This window comes from Puma concolor, chromosome C1, assembly GCF_028749965.1.
Source record: "Puma concolor isolate L17-30 chromosome C1, mPumCon1.1.hap2, whole genome shotgun sequence".
Taxonomy (NCBI): domain Eukaryota; kingdom Metazoa; phylum Chordata; class Mammalia; order Carnivora; family Felidae; genus Puma; species Puma concolor.
In genome coordinates, this window is record NC_141674.1 from 118,694,673 (window position 1) to 118,712,703 (window position 18,031).

An 18,031-nucleotide genomic window follows, 5' to 3' on the forward strand; every position below is an offset into this window, starting at 1 on the left:
TACTGTGCACATGGAAGATTGTCCAAACTGCCTTCTCCACCACTGCGGGACCCAGAGGCAAGGCCTCCGGCTTCTGGCCACACCCCCCCAACTCTGCTTTGTTCATAATCTGTTTTCCAAGAATTGGGCCCAGCAGCCATCTCACCCACCTAGCCACGGAGGGAGTGGGGATGGACCATGGATGGCAGTCCCCATGGGCAGAGAGAACATCTCAACGCACAGATGCCATTAATATGCCAGGCTTGGGCAGGACTTTCAGGCAGGAGTGGGAGCAGAGAAAACCCTGAGCCCCAGCCTCTCCTGTCTTCCAGGTAGGCCCCAGAACAGCTCTGTCTTTCCTTACCCCTCCTCCTAGACAGCCCAGTGGCTATAGGTTACTTTGGAAACAGCTCCTGGGGGGCAAATCCCAGCTCTGCCACTTATGAGCTGAGCCATCAGCGGATGGCTTTCCCAGCCTTAATTTTCTCATCTGGAAAATGGGGATAATAATACCTGTTCCCACTCTGACCCCGGATTGTCACGAGATCTTTGTCAAACTGAGATGATCTTACCTGCTGATTCCCCAGCACATCAGAACAGGCACCCAGAAAACGACTGGCCAGATTGTACCATTCTACTTTTAAAGTGATCCGGCTTCAGGGCTGCGGGGACACCATGGTGACCCCCCACCCCCACCCCAGGCATTGAGTGGCCAGGGCAGGGCAGAAGGGGCTGTGACACGACACCGTGGGCAACCACAAGGGCCACAGAAATCATGCCTGTGCCCCCTGGCCCAACCCGCCCAGCACCTGCCCAACATGGGGGTGATCTAGTCTCCAGCTGCAAGGGGGGGGGTGCCAGCAACAGGCCACATTTACAAACAGAGCTACCCCAATCACAAAGCGTATAACCGGCAGGGTGCATTGCCTCATGACGAGGAAAACATGAAAATGGCACGAAATACACACAACCAACCATGCTCCCACACTCCACAGTCGCAGTCTCAAACCCCACATGGTCTCACGCTCAACCACGCACATACACGCTCGCCCACACAGCCTCAGAGACAGCCAACCACACGCCCCAAGCTCACGCCCATGCCTCACCTACAACAGGCTCAGCTCCTTGTGCGAGGCCCACGGGTAACATCATTTGCTCAAACATCCCGTTGAAAGCTGAATACGGGCCGGGTTCCTCCTGGAGCCTCTGCCCGCAAGGAGGGGCCTTGGCTTTCTGCTTCTTTGCCCACACAGGCATGCTTTCTTTCCCCGTAGCAGTCTTCGTGGCTTGCTGGCAGCCTATGCCCACCACCCTGACCTTGAAGGAGGTCAAGGCTGCTGTATAGGGATTATCTGCCATGCTGCTTGTGGGGTCCCCAGCAAGAATCCCCAGGGTCTGCAGGCGGCATGTTAGTCATGTGCTGGGCAAGCCTGGGTTCCAGGTGGGGCAGGGGCCCAGTCACAGAGCAAAAGCTGCCGAGTCCCCTTCCCAGACCCTTGTCTGCACTGAGCGGGCACCCTTGGCCTTTGCACCGGGTGGCAGTGGTGCCACACCCAGTAGCTGGAACAGGCACAAAAGCTCTGACACATAATGGGCCCTCCTCAGTGCTGCCTCCACACTGGACTGGGCCGCAGGGGACGCACCGTGTGCCCCACTCTGAACCAAACTGAGAGGGCGGAGAGAGAAAACAGACATAGGACACCCCGGAGCCTCTGCTGAGTGGACCCTCAGTGTGCCCATCTGGGAAATAGGGGAGAACAGAGGGCTGGTAGGCGTGGCGCCGTCTGCACAGGGGATCTCCTCACCCCAGCGCTCTCCCCATCCCCGCACCCCCAGACTTGGCTCCACTGGGTCCCTGAGCACTCAGGGCACGTCTGAAGGTCCGCCAAGGATGAATCTGACATAGCGGGAGCTCACGAATCACAGCGGATAGGGGGTGGAGACATTGAGGCAGGTAGGGAAGCAGCCTCTGGCTCTAGCTGGCCCTGTGTGACCCATTTGTCCTATGAGAGGCTAACAGCCTGGTGGCCGGAAGAAGGAAGAGAGGGACACGGGGGAAGGAAGAGGAACCTTAAAGCAGCGCGGGAGTGCTCAGGGTCACAGGCGCTGGACTTGCTGAGCGGTGTGGGAGGCTTGCTCTCTGGGCCTGTGCTGTGGGGTTCCAAGGGCATCTCCAGGGAGAGGTGGGGCCCTCAGGCCAGGCCCACTGGAAAGATAAGGGCAGAGAATGGGAAAAAGCAGTAGGTAGAAAAGGACTAAGGACTGAATGAGGAAGAAGGAACAGGGGAGCCAATTGGCCACAGAAGCACAGGAAGGAAGATGTGCATCCCTACTGGAGAAAGAACACTCAGCCCTGGGACAGAGGAGGCATGCCTGTCCTCACGGCACCTGTCAGGAAAAGTAATTGCCAACTACCGTTGCCCCAGGGGGACCGGAGTGCACAGGCACGTATGCCTGCAAAGGGCAGCAGAGTACCACTCAAAGACCATCTCCCAGCCCGCTGGCCTCATGACCTCAGAGTCCCAGACCCTTCCTGGGACTAACGGTGGGATCCATGGACCACCCTGTAAAGCTCAGCCCCAGAGGTGGGTCCCAGGAGGTGCTCAATATCCAAACAGTGTGGGACCCTGGTGACTTACACTGCCCCTCCTAGAGGCTGCCGGCGAAAGTTCCTGGGCCAGGGGTGGGCAGGGGCTGGATCAAGGGCCTGGAGCAGCCAGCAGCAGGTGGATGCGGCCCACTGCAGAGCAGAGAAGCGGCTGGATCCTGACTTACACCCCAAATGCCCAGGCCAGGCCTTTTTAAATGAAATTTTCCTCTTCACCCCTATTAACTTGTATACCGTCTGAAGACTTTGCAGATCAATAAATCCACCCCTTAGGACCATACGCTGGCAGAGCAGTAGCTCTCTCGGATGGGCAAAGGATGGGAAAAGAGGCCAGAGGCTGCCTCCTGCTACCAGATGGCTGTGTAAATTGAGATATGTCCCTCCTGCTGCCCAGGGCCTCCCTCAGTTTCCCCACTGTTACCTTCACGGGGTCAAATCAATCTGTAAGGTCCCACCTGCTCAACTGTCCTGAGATTTTCTAGGAAGACCACATGTGACCCAAAGACCAAGGCGCAGCCCCATGGCTCTGCAGGGCCTCGGATGAAGGCGAGGCTTTAGGGCTGCCGTCCTCCCAGAGAACAGGTGGCCCGGCCACGGCACCTGGGCTCAAGCGCCCAGGGTGCCTGTGCCAGCTGTGTTGACCTCGGGCAAGCTCTGAACCTTTCCGCACCTCAGATTCCCGACTCTGGAAAATGGTGAAATCGCTTCCCCAAAGAGCACGACACAGAACAGCACTTTGTGGGTGTCTCAAGTCAGACCTGCCATCGCAGTTGGACATCTGTCACTACTAAAACCACCACCACCACCTACTCCAGTTCAAACCCCCACAGGCAAGGACAGTTAGCATGCTCACGGCCTCCTTTCTGTTCACCCTTCTGTTCCCAAGGCCCTAGCCTCTTCTGGGTTACAGTCACCTAGAGCAGTAAATGCATGGCACGGAGGTCAGCTGCACTTCAACCTTCCAGGTTTTACATTTCCTTCCAGGGACGGGGGCTCAAACCGGCACTTTCAAGCGGTAATAGATGCGCCTTTAGTAAAACATAATTAGTCTCGGGAGAAGGAGGGTAAACAAACGTGCAATTCCTGGATTTGCTCATTGTCCTTCATGTTGATCTTCTGCCATTTTTCCTAGCCTCTCCCACTGACATCCGTGCTCGTGGCAAGGACTCAGAGAGTGCCGGGAGCGGGCCGCGGAGGCAACCAGCGTCAAAGCTGGACGCCTGGCCGCGCCCTCCTCCCCGCCGCCGCCTCCAGCCCAGACCCCACCGCCCCACACACCACACCAGGCAGGAAGCCTGTGGCACTCGATCTTTTATTTTCTTAAACTGTACACAGATGTAAAATACTTTAACAGCAAGTCTATGGGAAAATTGTTTGGTTTTAAATTATTATGAAACAGAACCTAAGGGGAGCTTTATTAAATAAACATAAAGGTGGGGAATTAAGGACGCACACCTGCATTCTACCATAGTCATTTTTACTGTACCTTCTGGGTGTGTAAAGGTAGAAAAGACACATCAAACTGAATAAACAAAATCCATTTATACCCTGAAACGTTGGCAGGCCACTCACGGGATTGTTCAGAACGTCTACCTCACAGAAGATGGCCTCACCATCTAATAAAAATTAAAACTGATCTGTTGGCCTCTTTGGTTCCAAAATTATGTATAATACATTTAACTGTATTTTTTTTTTTTTTGCTGCTATAAAAATAACTTCTTTTTTCAAATGGCAGTTTCTGACTAATCATGCAACTAAATCAGTGCAAACATTAAAAGCAATCATTCGCTTAAAAAAGAAGCAAAGGATTTCATTTCAAGTATAAAAAATATAAAAAGAGTCGTACGAGTCCAGTTTCGTCTAGTGTGGGTCAACCCTTTAAATTGCATAGTTCACGTGGCACTTGGACATCTGGGGGTGAGCGAGTTCAGTGATATGCCAAGGGCCACTTCTGGACACACGCAGATGGGCAAGTGCTATATCGTGTGCGTTCAGGCAAGTCGGCAAGTGCTAGGAGGGGCAGGCGGGCAGGCGAGCAGGCTGGGGCCACGTCCATGGCCGGCCCTGGTGGCCGGGACCCACACGGGCAACTTCTGTAAAGCAGCTGAAAGCCTTCCCCATCTCTCCAAGACCGGCTAAACTGCTCCCCTCCCACAACCCCGCTGGGGGAGGAGGCACCCCCACCCCCCAACACCAGCATTTCCAGAATGCCTCCACTGCACCATTTCCTCCTCAGGTCTCATTCCCCTGCCTCGGGGGTCATTTCCACCCCTCCCCAATAAGTCCTAGAGGAACATCCCCAGTGAAGGGCACAGATTGCAACTTTTAGTTTTCTTCCCGTGTAAAACAATTCAAATTTTAACTTAAAAGGTCATACCTGGTTAAAAAAAAAAAAAAAATCCCTTTTCAATTATACAACTGGAATGAATGACCTGTCAACTGCTAGTGATCAGTTAAAGCATCAAATTAAGACCCTCCTCCTCTCCCTCCCTCCCTATCCCAAAACAAACACACACAGAAGTCACGCCAGGGACCCAAGCAACAGTCAAACGGTCATTGCCACTGCTCCACGGTCTCTGGCAGGTTGTGTCCTTTCTGGGCCTCTTTCTCTCCACAAGGGTGGGAAAAGACAGGCCCCCCTGGTCCTGCAGCATGAAGGATCCCAGGCAGGGAAGGAAGCCAACACGTCTGAGCCAGGAGATGCTGAGGTATGGCAGGCTTTGCACACAAGCAAAGGGGGCCACGCAGCCCTCCCGCCTGTCCGCACGCTCCCCACCCCCGCATCTGCTTTTCCTGTCTGTGGCTCCCGTGCGCTCTCTCTCGTGTTCTCTCTCTCTCTCTCTCTCTCTTTCTCTGCGTCTCTGTCTTTGTGCTTTTATGTGTGCTCGGAAGGCGCGATTCAGAGTGGCCGGGCCAGCTGGTGGGAACGGTGGCTGTTCACCCCATTCTCTCCGACTGACAGGCATTTGTAGCTAAGCTGCCATTTGTCACCGCATCCATTTGCTGGTATCCTGGAGGCTGCTGTGTGGGTGGCAGGATGCGTCTGGCTGTGCGTGTCTACGTGTGCATCTGAAAGTATTTCATGTCAGTTGAGGGTTCTTGCTCTGGCTTTGACTGATTGCTCGATGAAGTAGTAGAAAAATATTTCAGGCCTCGCCCCGGCACCTCCCGGGCAGCCCAACGGAAGGACCGGAAGGACCGCGCTCAGCCGGCTGGGCCCCCGGTTCCCACAGGGGCTGGCAGGAGACCCTCTGGGACTGCCCTCGCGCCCCGCCGCCGCAGCCCCGCCGCGGTCAGGCGCAGCCACACTCCTCCACAATCATGTTGGGCACGTCCCGCTTGACGATGTTGTACTCGTCGTCGAAGTAGAGCATGGACATGGTGCTCAGCTTGGTGGGGATACAGCAGGAGTTCACCGTGCCGGGGTTCAGGCCCCGCATGCGGTACTGGTTCACCACGGCCGTGTGGAAGGAGGAGGCGGAGCCGGGGACCCCTGCCAGGTAGGCCGGGCAGCTGCCCTCACAGTAGTTCCCGTAGTAGCCGGTGGGCGCGATGATCCAGTCGTTCCAGCCGATGAGGCGGAAGTCGATGAAGAACTGTTGCCTGCAACAGAGGTTGGTCCGGCCATCGCACTCCAGGCCCCGCTTGCGGATGCGGTGCCTGCTGTCACCCAGCCGCGCCTGCACCACCACAAAGGGCCGGTGCGACTCCTCACCGGGGTCCACGAACACCGGCACCACGGCCAGCTCCTCGCAGCCGTCACACTGCACGTCCAGGTTGAGCCGGCGCTCGCCCCGCTCGAACAACGACTGGATGGCCTCGGTGAGCGGGAAGGTGTGCCAGCCGCTGCGCTTGAGGTCCACCTTCTTCTCCACCACGTTCCACCGGTCGCCGTGACCCTGCTCCTGGAAGTACACCTTGACCCGCACCTTCCTCCGACTGCCCTTCTCCAGGACGTAGGGCAGGAGCTTCAGGTAAAGCCACAGGCTGGCCTGCACCACAAACAGGTTCTGGTTGCCTTCGTTGGAGATGAAGAAGTACAGGCGGACCCGGGAGGAGGCAAGGCCATCTGCGGAGAAGTGGGAGAGCAGGCCAAGTTAATTCAAGGAGAACACGAGGCAACGCGGAAAGACACTGCTGCCTGATGCTGGAATGTGAACTTGCCACGCAGCTGGAAAACGTTATTGACCAGAAATGCCGTTTCTGGGGCCAGGGCCTCTCACTGGAACCTGGGAGAGGCAGGGAAAAATCATTTTCCATTGAGAAACCCGGACCGACTTGGAGCTGGAGGGTCCGGGCCTATAAAATCCTGCCTCACCTCTCCCAGGCCAGGGCTCCCTGGAGACAGGCTGTCAGGCCTCAAAGCTCAACAGAGGAACTTGTCAAGAGGCCAAGATCTTAACAAGTTGTTATGGGTATCTGTGAAATCTGGAAAACAAAACCAGGATCGCACCGAGGATTTTGGGGTGGGTTGTTTCAGTAGAGAATTTTTTTTTTTTTTTTTTTTTTTTTTTTTTTTTGGTTAACTCCGGGCATTGCAAAATCAAGCTGAGCCACCTACTGCCTCTTCCTAGTGTTTACCTAAGCATGATCTGATCCAACCCCCAGTGGATCCTCCACTGCAAACAAGCGAGCTCTGCTCAGATTTCTGACACGGGAACCTGTGCTTTGCAGGCTGCAAAGCGCAGCCCTCGTTTCTGACGGGTTCCAAGGGACAGGACCTTCAGCCTTGAAACTTGAGGTGCACTCCTTTCGTGAGACACCGGCTCCCCGTTAATGGCGCGTTCAAAATCTCCGAGGAAAAGGGGAACTGGCTTGTTAAGTTTCCTCCATAATTCAGCTCAACAAGAAGAGAAACCATGCCAACCGAGATACAACTACACACGCTCATCCTACATTTTTCAGTGACTCTTCTGACAATTTGTACTTTTTTTCTTTTTCTTTTTCTTTCTCTCTCTCTCTCTTTTTTTTTTTTTTTTTGGCAGGAAGAACAAATAAGGCAACTGTGTGGCCATAGCTGGTTTTATCAAACCTCCTACCACCGCCCTGCAGCCCCCTCCTCAGGCTTCGCCTGGCTCCTCTAATAACACTGACATCTGACTTTGAAATGGGGGAAAGTGCAGCCTTAAAAGCTGGTCTTGGACGAGCTGCCTGTGACCTGAATCTGTTATTTATAAGTCAAAGAGCTGGCTCCGTGAAACGGACCAGAAATATACCAGCCCCCGCTGTCATTTTGTGCCACCGGGACCAAAAGGCCTCCTCGACCTTCCAGAATCACATTTCTACTCTGGGCCCCAAAGCACCTTTTAATCCAAGCTCTCTAATTGCATGTCGAGCTTTCCCTGACTCGGTCGGACAGCTAAAACGGCAATGCATTTCTTTCTAAGCACAAACCAGCCCGATTGTCTCTGCTTTTCTCCACACTCGGCCATGCAAAACTTTTCATCCCTTTTCATCCCCAGGCGGCACCAGCACCGTCTGCCTGCTGCCTGGAAGAGTGGGGGGCATTTTCAGCCTGGTGACACAACCGCTCCCCCCTCCCACAAGCTCCCTGCCCACCCCAGCCCAGCCCGCACCAGGGCTTCCCCCTCTGCGACCTTCTCCGCAGTCCCCTCGGCACAAATGGGGCTGAGCTCCAGGCACAAAAGCCAGCCTGGCTCATTCAAGTCCTGAAAAGGACAGCGGAGTGGAAAGCACTTGCAGCATTTCCGCGCGGGCACATTTTCCTTCTTCTTTTAAAGTTCCGAAAGATTTTCTCTATTATTATATTTAGACAGTGGTAGAAATTTGCAATCCAGGGCCGGAAGAAAATTCCCAAAAGGACTCCTACCCTTTGTTAACTACGAACTCTGCGGCTCTAAAGTGAGGGGGCTGCTGCCGCTGCCAGGCAAGCCTAGAGGCACGGGGCTGCCCCCGAGCCGCGTCTTTCTCTGCGTAAATGATGGGACCTGTTGAGAAGCCTGCCTTCCGCCCGATTCCGGTGCCCACACAATCGGAAGAGAGGTTGCCTAGCTCTCCCCAGTGAGGCTTCAGCAATCCTGGCAAGCCCACGCTGCCCGGCGATGGAAGCGGCCCCGGGGCCTCTCACGCAGGCACAGGCGCGCGCGCACACACACACACACACACACACACACACACACACACACACTTACTTCTCCCGGCCCACGGATATCAACAAGCACACACATCTCCAACCACACTGCTAAGCCTACACTCCGATCGTGGGAAACAAAAACATTAAGCAATCACCAAGCAAGTGCCCGCGGAGCCAGGGCCGCACGCATCTGCCGGGAGGGGGATGCGCGCCCAGAGGCGCTGGGGCCCGATTTCAGAGCAGTGGTGGAGGGCGAGGCGCTCAGTGGCGGGGACGGAGGAGCAGGGGTACGCTGCCTGAGGGAAGAGGACGGCAACCAGGACGGGGTGCACAGGGCCAGGGGCGAACGGCAGGGCCGGGAGTCAGCGTTTCCCCCAAGGTGCACTGGCTGCGGCGGCCAGAACGGGCAAGGAGAAGGGAGTGGAACAGGGTGGGGAATGAGGGCCGCAGCTGGCCGCCCGGGGGACCGACCCACCTGTCTCGGCGAAGCTGATGATCTCAGAGACGCGCTCCTGGCCGTCGGCGCCCGGGCTGGCGTGGCCGTCGAGGTGCGGGATCTCCACGCGGCCGTCTTCGCGCACCTTGCCCGCGTGCAGCTTGCGCAGGGCCGTGACCATGGCGGCCTTGGGCACGGCGTGCGTGATGTTGGGTCGGCCCCGCATCTGCAGGCGGCTCAAGATGTGTCGCTTCACCGCCTCCAGGAAGTCGCCGTCCACCCGGCCCAGCTCCTCTGGCCGCCGGAAGCCGCCGCACGACGTGCAGGTGTCCTGCGAGCCGCCGGGGGCTCCGGGCGGCGGGGGCGGCGGTGGCGCGGCGGGCGAAGGCGGGGGCGTGGGCGAGCCCCAGGCCTCGGGCCCCAACCAGCCGGCCGCCAGCAGCAAGAGGCAGGCGGCCCCCAGCGCCCGACCGGGCAGCCCGTCCATGGTGCGCCGCTGGCGACGAGGGCGCCCGCCGCGAGGCGAGCCGAGCCGAGCGCAGGGCCGGGCTCCGGGCTCCCGGCGCGCCGCCCCGCCCCGCCCCCGCCCGCGCCCGCCCGGGCCTCCGCCCGCCCGCCCGCCGGGAGGGCCGCCGCCGGCTAGCAGGGGGAGGGGGCCGGCCGGGCCGCGGGGGTTCCCGCGCGACGGGGAAGGGGCGCCGAGGGCCGCGGGGGCCGGAGAGGCGCGCAGGCGAGGAGGGGGTCGGAGGGTCACTGCCGCGCGGGCGTCTCAGGGCGCCTCGGCATCTGCAGCCTTCCTCCCATCCTCTCCGCGTCGGGGCCCCGCAGCCCCCAGCTCCGGTGAAGCGAAAGCGGCGGCGCGGCGCCTTGGCCGCCGCGCGGGGAAGGTGGCGAAAGGGCTGGTCGACGCAACTTGGCCGAGACGGAAGCGAAGGCGCCCGAGTCCCCGGAGCGGAGCCGGGCGCGGCTTGGCGCGGCGCTGCGGCGGGCGCTGCGGCGGGGCCCCGCGCTCGCACCTGAGCGCCGAGGAAGGGCCGCGGCTGCCGGCGACGGGCCGGTAGTCTTCGCCGCGGGCCGGCGGGTGGGCGGCGGAACGGGGCGAGCGCAGTGGCGGGAGCGCCGGGGAGCGCTGGCCGCGCGGCCCCGCTCAGAGGCGGCGCGGAGCCCCCGGCCGCGGGCCCTGCAGTCCTCCCGGCGCGTCACACGGCAAAGTTGTCTCTAGGCTCCCGGGGCGCCGCATCCACCGGCGGGCGGGCCGGCCGCTGCGCGCTCCGCCGGGGCCTCCGCTCCGCCCGCCTTCTCGCTGCCTCCCTCCCTCCGCCTGCCTGCGCGGGCCGGCCAGGCGCGGGGCGCCGTGCGAGGAAGGCGAGGCGGAGGCAGGGCCTTTCTCGCCCCTGTCTCTCCTGCCTGCGGCGGCGGCGGCGAGGTTGGTTCGAGCGCCTAAAAGTCTCGCAGCGTCCCCGGGTGCGGGTGCCCTAGCTCGCTCTCCCACTGGCACACGCCGCAGGGCCGGGAGAGAGCGGGCGGGTGGCGGCCGCGTCCCCGTGCCCGGCCGCGACACGGTGCAGAGCCTGCCGAGGAGTTCTTCTCTTTGCCCTCTCTTCTTTTACTCTCCTCGTTTTTTCTCCCAAGGGGGAAAAAAAGCCGCACAATCTCCGTAAGTGCGCGCGCGTTGAGATAGACGTTGGCATAAAAAAAAAGGGGGGGGTGGTGGTGAGCGAGTCTCGTCCTGGCCATGCGGGAGGAGGCTGTCCGTGCCTCCCCGCTCCGGCTTTCCCCCGGGGGGGGGGGGGCGGAATCTGTTCAGGTCGCTGCCGCCCGCTCCCCACGCCCACCCCCGCTTCCCCCCGCTTTTTTCCTTTCTGCCTTCGCGGGAAGGAGGGGCGAGCCGGCCCGCTCCCCTCCCCCCACCCCCGCAATGCCCGGCCACTTTTGCAGTCTCGAAACTTTCCCACCACGTGGGCGCCCCGGACCCTCGCCCAACTGGGCGGCGGGCGACACCGACGGGCTCCCGGCCCGGGATCCCGGTGCTTGCCCCCCTCCCCGCGGTCGCGCAGGCCCTGCCCTCGTTCTGCGACCGGGAGAAACAACTCTTGCCGCGGCGGCCGGCCGCCCCCGGCCCTCCCGGGGTGCACCTTCTCGAGCTTGGCGAGGCGGGGGCGGCGGTTGCGGCCCCGGGCTGGCTCCGCGGGTGGATGTCGCTCCCGGGCTGCAGTGCCCTAGCCGAGCGCCTCGGGCCGCCGGCGCACTGGGCGAGGCGTGGGCCCCGCGGGCTGGAGGAGTAAAGGAGGCGGCGGCCGCTGGAGGCCTGGCCAGCCGCTGCCTCTGCCGGCTCCAAGCCCCAGGGAAATCCTCGTCCGTGCGGGGAACCAGCCTCGCGTCAGGGCGGCTCCGAGCCCCAGGACGAGGTCTCCAGCACCCCTATCCCCCCGCCCCAAGTGGTTGGTCTGGGTCTCAGACAAACCCGGGTTCCAGTGGAGACTCAGCCACTGGCAGCTTAGTAGGAGTGACCTTGGGTAGTCTTCCCCCTCTCTGCTTCCCATCTCCTCATCTGTAATGGGAGAGGACAATGACACATGTCACACCGTGGGAGCCTCAAACAACGCAACTTGGTGAAGCTCCTCACAGAACCCTATAAACTGTGATTCTAAAGCATCGTTTTTTGGGCAGCCAGACAAGCCACCCTGTCAATGAACACCGAACACCCAACCCATCCAGAACCCCGAGTGCAGTCGTTCCTTCTGTCTCTCCTGACGCCCCCACCTGGGTGTGGAGTAGCACAACAAGGCGGACAGGGCGCAGCGCCCGGGGCCAAGGAACTCCACCCTGCCCTCACCCCTCGCTCACCCAGACCCCTCACCCGCTGTGGCCGTGCCCTGCAACCGGCAGGACCGTGAGGCGGAATCAGGATGGGAAGTCATTCTGGCTCTCCTAGGATATTGGGGAACTAAAGTTGGAGCGGGTTCTCCAGCTCAGCATTCCCCACCCCCCACCCCCAAGCTCCCCTTCTGCCTGCTTTGGGCCTGCCCCTGCCCGTGCCTCTGTGAGCTCAGCCCAGGCTGCAGCCCCGCGGAGACCCAGAAGCTGGAGGCCGAGCGCCCCCTCCCTCCCAATCTGAGGAACCGCCCTGAAGGTGCCTGGTGTCTCCAACGGGGGACCATTGAGGCTGATAGGGGTTTATCAAGAGGAAGTTGGGGGGGGGAAGGGGGGGGCCAGGAGGGTCCCCACAATGGCAGCGCTTCTGCCTCCTTAGGGCTTTCTCCAGAGCCCAGTTCCCTGCTGTTCCCAAATATGCAGCCGTCTATGGCCTCTGCTTGCACCGCCTGCCCTATCCTGCACCCTCTGAGCCTGTGATCTCTGGGCAGGAAGGAGGGACTTCTGCTTCCTGCGCTGTAGCCCTAAGCCAGGAGAGACCCACCTCCATGGCTTTGCTTGGATCTTCCCCCAGGTACACGTGCTCTGGTCCTCTGGGTCTTTCCATCACCACAGCCGCTAGCCACTTAGCAAACTCCTCCGTTCTTCAAGACCCAGCCTGATCCCTCCTCCTTGGTGAAGCCCGCCATGGCCCTCTTGTGCCCTGAATAGTTATTTGCCATATTAGGCCCCCTGGCCCGCTGCCTGGCTGTTGTTATACTCTCGTCTGTCTGTCTCCTCTGTGGGGCCCCAGACTCCTGGAGGGCAAGGTCTCATGGGCCCTGTCTAATGCCAGATAAGGGGTGGCTTATTCAACTAATGCATGGTTGATCAAATGAATGAATGATGAGAAAAGTCATGAAGCCAGTGAAGAATTGAGCATGCGCGTGCTCGCGCGTGCGCGCGCGCGCACACACACACACACACACACACTCCCCAGCAAGAGCCCTCGCAGAAGCCGTCCTTGCCTGTTTGGCTACAACCCTTCTCTCTCTGAGCCCCACCCGGGCCAGACAAGGCTTGGAGGGAGCCTTTGGGAAGATGCAGCATCCTGCCCATTGACCTGGCTCCGGGGAGAGTCAAAAGCCACCTCAACCTTGCTGGTAAGAGGAGGGAAGAGAAGGTTGAGAGGAGGGTCCACGTTTTGCTCCCCTGGTGGAGAGCTGTCAGCCCCACTGCCAGTCGGCTGGGAGGGAACTGGGTCAAGCGGTAGTCAGAAACCATCTGCTCGAGAAGCTGGGATTATCCCGCCCTCTGCTGATCCCCCAGCCCACAGGAGCCAAGGGTGTAAATTGAGTTCTTCCAGATCACCTTGTGCTTGGGGAGGGGGGAGCCCCCCATCTCCTACCGAGGGGCCAGGACCTGTTCCTGTTGCTTCAAAACCTCTCTTAGCACGGGGCTCTGTTCTCCTTGGGCTGGTGTCCTCAGCCAGGGATGTGACTGCACCTGTCAGTGTTGAATACAGTAACGCACATCAGTGCTGTAGCCAGTGCCCTCCACGTAGGCTGCAGGACCAGGCCACCCCCCGCCTCCACAGAATGCTGGCTCCCTGCTGCCATCAAGGAACGCAAGCCCGATGAGGAAGGCAGGCAGGAAACATGGCGGCATCATGGATATGGCACGCAGAACACGAGAAGGCTTCCTCCAGGAGGCGCAGAGCCCACGCTCTCACGTAACTGAGAGGTAAGTGTCAATTTGGGGATAATGAAAACGTCCACAAGTGACAAAGCAAACCATGAATGACCCTTAGAACTCATTTGCCAGAAGAGAACCCAGCTGCGGTTCCTGACCACACGGCCCCTGCAGCGTGGGGATGGAGAGAAGGCCTTCACGTCAGTGGCACTCGGGACTCGGGCTGAAGAAAAGGCCTTGGGCACCGTTGGGCTCCGGGACCTGGTGTTCACTTTCCCACCCCTGGATGGAGAGCCAATCTTGCCAGACATTGCTCTCCCACATCACACTTGTCCGGAACGGCTCGGGGTCCGAATGGAAGGAGCAACGTGTGAGACCCAGACGAGAGGTCCCGTCTACCTGCCAGCTCAAGACACAGAACAGGAGCCAGGCTGGAACCGGGTGTGAAATAGGACACAGCCACGGGGCCGGGGCCCCCGAGGGACAAGGAGCCAAGCTGACCTTTGTAAAAGCTCAGACACCAGCATGGAGTCCCCTCAGAACGCCCCCGATGCCACTTTATGCCTTAGAGGTCACAGAGGCAAGTCCCTGATGAGAGAGTGAGAGTGGGACAGGTAACTTGATGAGACAGCCCTATATTTGTCACCGGGGTAGCAGAATGGTGCTCGCCTCCGGAGGACCCCACCAGCTTTCCACATCCTTAAGTTCTGCTGTGGCCAGGGAAGGGATGTTTGTCATCTCTGAAATGCATGAGCTCCAGGGCTGGGACCCTTCATCTGTATCTGCCCAGCTCTCAGCCCAGCCCGGCTCTGGGAATGCTTATAAACTACAGTCGGTTCATCCCGTGTAACTGATGAAGGAGCTGATGCGCCGGAAGGTGGCCTGGCCGACGGGCCTGGGGTTCGCGTGCACACTCCCAAGTTCCAGGTGGCTTGCACGTGCAACAGGCCGCCACATATGTGCTCCCTCCTGCTTCTCAGTAGGCAGAAGCATGCTGACCCACCTTCACGTGCCCCCATGCCAGTGTGGTGCAAAACCATCTTGCGGGATTCCCCCCCCGCCAAGTTGTTCCCTTCGAACCGACTCCCTCAGCAGCCCATCCCCTGAAATCTGTCGTTTGTTAGCAACAGTCCTACCAAGCATTGTTCCCAGACCCATTCTCCGTAAGACCAAGGTGTCGGGAAGGAGCTAGCTGAAGGCCCCGGGGGACCCTCCTCCACTTCACCCAGCAAGGTGCTGGGGGCTGTTCTGGAATAGGATTTAGCATGTTTTGAACACTCAGGAAATACTTCAACAGCAGGCTTCGTCGGGATGGCCGTCCAAGTTGGTATACTTTCTAGAAACATAGAGGCGCTATTTGTTCTAGAAAAAAAAATAGCAAAGCTTAAGCCCAACCTTATTACCCTGGTTATCCAGTTCCAGTCTATTGGGGAGGCCCGTACACAAACCAACTGGGAGCTAACTGGGATAATGCAGTGCAACGGGGGCAAGAAGGAACAGCCTACATCTGCCGCAAGTCTCCAAGGAAGCAGGATTTGAACTGAGCTTTGAGACATGAGGAGGCATTTTCCAGGGGGACACAAGAGAGGAAAGGTCATCTGGGAGAGGAGCTTCTGTGAGGAGAATACGGGGACAGGCAGGCCTTGTCAGCCCGGAAAGGGGTGATAAGCCAGGAGAGGATGTGACCCCTTGGAAGAGTGTTTTAGGAGGACATAGGTGGCATTGTACCAGAAGAGAGAGCCAGCCCACCGGGGAGGAGATGAGACGAGAGGTGGTAGCAGTGAGGACCAAAAGGAAGAAAGGGGAAGGCTTGGACGCCTTCTGCCAAGAGACCAGAGCTGGGCTGAACAGAAATTGCTGGGGATGCTTCCTTACTCCCATTTCTGCACGAATGGGCCTGGATACAGCTCCTGTGTGCCCGCGTGTGGCGAGAACCTAATGAGCTGGTTATTCTGCAACTAACAAAGGAAAAATGGAGCATTTCAAAGGTTTCTTGGCTTTGGGTCCCCAAACCCAACCGCGTCCACTTTGGGAACACTTGAGTCCAAGCATCAAACTCTCCTTAAATAGCACCGCCCCCCGCCCCCCCCCCCCCCCACCGCCACCCTTAGCCGTTCTTGAACTTCAGAGCTGGATCCATGCCTTGGAGAATGAGAAGTGATCCGCCTAGCCAATGAGCCACCAGCAAAAAAGGCATGCACAACTGACCCAAGATAGCACATCTTGGGTTCTCATGTGTGACAGGATCAACACAGAAAAGAAACGAGGAAATTGCTCTTGTGCGTGGCTATAAACAAGACCTCCTTTCTGCTTTTTAAAATTTTTTTTTCAACGCTTATTTATTTTTGGGACAGAGAGAGACAGAGCATGAACGGGGGAGGGGCAGAGAGAGAGGGAGACACAGAATCGGAAACAGGCTCCAGGCTCTGAGCCATCGGCCCAGAGCCCGACGCGGGGCTCGAACTCACGGACCGCGAGATCGTGACCTGGCTGAAGTCGGACGCTTAACCGACTGCGCCACCCAGGCGCCCCTCCTTTCTGCTTTTTAAACAAAACCAACGAACAGGTTAATTCATATATATATATGAAAGCTGAAGACCTCTATTCCCAATAGTCAGTACACCCCCCAGTGCACCTGGATAGTCCATATTCACACAAATCAATACCTGTGAGGCTCCCACGGTGAAGCAGCTGGGAAAGAGAGCCGCCATGATGTTCTGCTTCTCGCAAGATCCACCCCCCACCCCTTTGTAACATAAGACTCTGAATTCTCACAGTGACATGTGCCATGGAAGGGAATTCTGCAGGGAGAGCCACCGTGGCTATGGGAGAAACGAGAACAGGGCCATTACCAGCTTAATCCCCCGCCCAGCCCAGGCCTATTGCTGGCTCCTAAAGCTGTGTCAATCTCAAGTGCTCCAAACTTTGAGCCCTTTCCCCCCAGTCCAGCACTGAGCAGCCTTGGAGCCTGGGCAGTGGGCGGGCATGCTCGATTGTGCTGGTGTCCCCAGTCTTGCCTTCGGTGCTTCTCACCCTCCCCTTATCCTCCCCCAACCCTGGCCCCAGGCCCCTGGGAGTCAGGTGCTAATCCGAGAAAGGAGGGCTCTCTCACCCATCTCCCTGAGCTCAAGCACATTCAGCTCCTTCCCTGCCTTTCCTTTCCCGTAGGTTAGATTACGCATTGAAATGCTGGAGGAAAAACAAAACGAATGAAAAGGGAGTGATCAGACTTCTGTTGATGGGGAAACGTATTTACATCTAATGAGGACACCTCACTGTGAAAGGGGTAAAGTGTTTTAGTTCCGGCCTATTGAAGGGCAAGTACATACTATGCAGTCATTCTCCAAGTTGGTAAAAGATGCCCAGAGTCGGTCCACATTGGTGGTGCCAGTAGAACCGTGAGCAGAGCTCAGGCTGACGGGCAGCAGTAGCCGGGGGGGGGGGGGGGGGGGGCACCCCCCCCCCCCCCGCCAGCAGAGTCTGTCTGCCTAGTTTTTTCATGCAAGCTGGTCTTAAGCCAGGGATTTGAGGGGATTTGCCCTTCTCCACACTTCCAAAAAGGGCAAAAGGAAAAGAAAGATACAGTTAGATATAGCCAGATGATTGATAGATGATAGATAGATAGATGATAAAGGAACAAGCATCTTTAGGATGAAGAAATACAAACGTTAAGTTTTCATTTGACCTTCATCTCTCTGAGAGCACCTAACACTTCTCATACCCCCACAACTTCCTACTGATTCAGAAATAACAGCACAGAGCAAGGAACTTAATTAAAAATAAAAAGAAGAAGCTGCCAGTGCCTTGGCTTTCATCAGGGACACAGATACTAAAATACTCATCAACTGACATTCACTATCACTCATCAAAAGAAGCTAAGAATATGCATTAGTACAAAATCCCTTTATGACATCGTTTGTACCTGTAAATAATGTGGTCAAACCGTTATCTACCTGAGCTCAGCCGACCAAGAGTCTTTTGTTAGTTAAACACGGACACACTCTTGCACACTCACTTATCTTGTGCGTAGGGGCGATAACTGACCCTCTCCAGCCACAAGGGTGTATTCTGGGTTCAGGGCCCCTCAGCATCATCTCCAACCCTTCCCGATGCCTCCATCTATTGTTCAAAACGTGTTCTTTCATTCTCTGTGCAGTGCATTTGTTCAGAGGACCCAGGAGGAGCGGGGCACTGCACCAGGCAATGACAGGACTAGGCTCCAGGGACAGGGAGGGGCAGGCCCCTGGGCCACACAGAAGGCGGTATGTCAGGAGAGGCCCGGCCCTGTGGGATTTGCAGAGGGAGGAGGGAAGAGGGGAACTTGGAGAATTCACTGGGGCTGGTGTTGAGGGTTGGAGTGACCCTGGAG

General features: G+C 58.1%; 1 protein-coding gene across 1 annotated transcript; it reads right to left on the reverse strand.

Annotated features, from left to right (window-relative positions):
• Nucleotides 1-3,880: 3,880 nt before the first annotated feature.
• Nucleotides 3,881-10,954, reverse strand: INHBB (inhibin subunit beta B). Its single transcript, XM_025928732.2, has 2 exons — nt 9,157-10,954; nt 3,881-6,656 (listed from the first exon to the last, which is right to left on the reverse strand). The coding sequence occupies exons 1-2, from the start codon at nt 9,602-9,604 to the stop codon at nt 5,881-5,883; spliced, it is 1,224 nt and encodes a 407-aa protein (XP_025784517.2). The 5' UTR covers nt 9,605-10,954; the 3' UTR covers nt 3,881-5,880.
• Between the last annotated feature and the right edge of the window lie 7,077 nt (nt 10,955-18,031).

Coding starts and splice junctions, on each gene's coding strand:
- INHBB (XM_025928732.2), bottom strand. CDS start 9,604: ATGGACGGGCTGCCCGGTCGGGCGCTGGGGGCCGCCTGCCTCTTGCTG. Junction 6,657..9,156: donor CATCAGCTTCGCCGAGACAG/GTGGGTCGGTCC, acceptor ACTTCTCCGCAG/ATGGCCTTGCCTCCTCCCGG.